Source organism: Quercus lobata, chromosome 11 (assembly GCF_001633185.2).
Source record: "Quercus lobata isolate SW786 chromosome 11, ValleyOak3.0 Primary Assembly, whole genome shotgun sequence".
NCBI classification, from domain to species: domain Eukaryota; kingdom Viridiplantae; phylum Streptophyta; class Magnoliopsida; order Fagales; family Fagaceae; genus Quercus; species Quercus lobata.
In genome coordinates, this window is record NC_044914.1 from 14,536,225 (window position 1) to 14,539,151 (window position 2,927).

Here is a 2,927-nt window from a genome sequence, read left to right on the forward strand (position 1 = left end):
AACATATGCTATAATATGAAATTGATTAAATACTATCTAAGCTATAACAAATTAAAATCCACAGCAGATAATAAAAAGGCAAAGATAGAGAGGAAGGAAGATGCAAACACAAAGACAACACGCGATATGTTATCGAAGAGGAAACCGAAGCCCTCGGTGTAAAACCTCTCCGCCGCCCTCCAAGCGGTAAGCAATCCACTAGAAAATACAGTTGGGATACAAGGACAGCAATAGACCCTCCAAGCCTAATCTACCCAGTGCACCTAAGCCCTCCAAGCTTCTTGCTCCAACGAGGTTGCGCCGAACCTTTTTCTTTTCTAGCTTCCCGGATTCCGCTACTAGACCGTAGCATCAACCAATGAAGATTGGTTCCTTCCTAACTGCTTCCCAGAAATCCAAACAGCAGTCTCACAATGATGATGATGGTGAGAACCTGGTTTGGTATAATGCCTCTCAAGGATTTGACAATGGAGAGGAAGAGAGTTGAGGAATTTGAAGAGACTCTAAGGTAGAGATTGTGGGTGAAACAATCTGGTTTTTCTTTAGGGTTTCTTGCTCAAAATTCTCTCTGGAAGCTCTCTTTCAATCGTGGGTAATAGGGGTATTTATACTGGAGTGTGAGAGGAATGTGAAATGTCAGGTTTTACAAAACAGGGGTGGCTCGCGGCTTGACCTCGCGGCTTGACTAAGTTGCGAGATCCAGTCGCGAGATAACCGTATGGCCAATTGTCCTGTTTTGTTCTGTAGTGCTCCAGCTAGCATGACTGTTCATCTTCCAGCATGCTTGGCACGTGTGTTGCTTCTGGCGGCTTGCAGCCGCGAGTCACCCGCGAGTCCCAGCCGCGAGTCTCTGTTTTCTTGCACACTCTTGAGCAATCTTCACTCTATCTCACTCACTACCCTTACATCAAACCCACCTAAATACAGGGTTACTAAATGCTGAATTACAAGCAAATTTGGCACGGAATAAAGCCAATTAGATGGTTGAATAAATTCAACCTTACATCCCAAAAACTCAAATAATTTCTAAAATTATTTTTTATTTATCTATCTCAAAAAATATATAGCGCGGTATTAAGTATTGACTATCAGCAGTTGCTTTCCTGTTGATTTCGTACAACCAGGCCCAGATGAGTTGGGATAATATTTTATATAATTATAATTATATAAAATATTATCCCAACTCATATGTCAACCACGAAGAAAAGAAACAGCTCTCTTAATAACTATTTTGGAAAGAAATGCTAGCTATCTTATGGTTTATTTTCTTTCAACGTCTTCAACATCTATTTCCCTCTCTCACAATAATCATGGGGTTAGTCTGTATTGCAATGAAGATACGAAAATCCATAAACATTAGATTTTTACTAGGCATGCTGGACCGTATAAAGTTCATTGTTATGGTGGCACTCACACGTCTAGGTCTGCTCAAACCGCCAGAACAAGCAGCTGAGACTGAAGAACATTCCACTAGTTATGTTCTTGTAATGGATGGTTTAACTCCATCACTAATCGCAGTCGACAGTCTAATGGTTTTGATCAAGAAGAGGGTTCCTGTGATAGAATATAGTGTTTTTGTTGAAAGACATAGAGCACTGACTGATGATGAAGACGTGGATATGGAAATGGAATGTTCTGTCTGCCTGAATTGCGTGGAGAGAAGCCATGAGATCAGAGAGCTTTGTAATTGCTACCATGTGTTTCACAAGGAGTGCCTGGATAGATGGGTGGATGAGGGTCAGGTGACCTGCCCTTTGTGCAGAACTCTACTGTTTCCAGCAAAGACAGAAAGGATAATTTAGATGTTATAAGAGATATCAAGGTAGTATATTTGTTTGGTTAGAAGTATGAGACAGCAGCTAGTGGGCTCACAAATCTCATCTTCAGGCATCAATGATTCTATATCACTTTTCTGAACTTTTTGAATTGTCTCCAGATTGTCAACAGACATGATGAATATGATGTGTAAAAAACAAAAAATTATGGAAATCACCGTACACAGTTCTGATTATGATGTGTAAGGAGTGTATACTATTTTGAGTGTGTAACAACATACTTTTCTTAAGTTACTATGCTTCACATTGCCTCAAGGGCAGTGATTATCACAAATCTGTCCAGATTCATTGTCATTGTTTTCGTTTGTTATGGATATTTGTGTAAAAGTTGTGGACATCTTGCACGCAATTTTGGATATGATGTGCATGAAGTGTGTGACAAAAATTTTCTTGATCTCCAAAGCCTAGTATATGGCTCTCTGTTTTTTTCTTTTTTTGTGGTGGGGGGGGGGGGGGGTGTGGGGGTGATGGGGTTTCTCTATCTCTCATTTCTATTTAGATTGTGTAATACCCAATTTTGTTTTTATGATTATCACCATACCTTATCATTTTTAATATAGAGTTGATGTACTATATGTGTATGAACAGTAAGATGGGAGTAGACAATTTTGTGGTGCTACAAATAGGTGAGAAAAATTAAAGTTCTAGTGCATACAATTTAGTGCGACAGTTAAAATAATAAATAAACAAATAAAAGATAAAGATGTTTTATGGGCTTCTTGGAGACTAAAGAAATAAGCTCAAGTGGATTTTAAACTTCAACTCACTACCCCACCAAGCCCACATCTCTGATGTGTTAAAATATAAGTTGGAGGAAAAGATAAATTAGGGTTTTTATAGGAAGGGTTTTATCAAGGAGGCTAAGAGGTGTTTTTCCTTGGAGTTAGAGCACATACGATTGAAGAGGCAATCGGATTGTTCAAGGTATGATTTCTCACCATTAGAAACAAAGAATTAAAAGTTTATAAGGTTATCTTGGAATCAGTTGTGATGTTAGATTGTTCATAAGTTTGATTTTGGTCCTAAAATTCTGCTTATATTTTACGGTTAGATTTGCCGTTGTGTATCAATGAACAAAGGCATGACTATTAC

At 38.6% G+C, this 2,927-nt stretch overlaps 1 protein-coding gene across 1 annotated transcript; it reads left to right on the forward strand.

The window, feature by feature from the left end:
* The first annotated feature begins 1,310 nt into the window (after positions 1-1,310).
* On the forward strand, positions 1,311-1,969 carry LOC115966428 (probable E3 ubiquitin-protein ligase XERICO). Its single transcript, XM_031085664.1, has 2 exons — positions 1,311-1,742; positions 1,937-1,969. The coding sequence occupies exons 1-2, from the start codon at positions 1,311-1,313 to the stop codon at positions 1,967-1,969; spliced, it is 465 nt and encodes a 154-aa protein (XP_030941524.1).
* Positions 1,970-2,927: the final 958 nt, after the last annotated feature.

Coding starts and splice junctions, on each gene's coding strand:
- LOC115966428 (XM_031085664.1), top strand. CDS start 1,311: ATGGGGTTAGTCTGTATTGCAATGAAGATACGAAAATCCATAAACATT. Junction 1,743..1,936: donor GATGGGTGGATGAGGGTCAG/GTGACCTGCCCT, acceptor AATTGTCTCCAG/ATTGTCAACAGACATGATGA.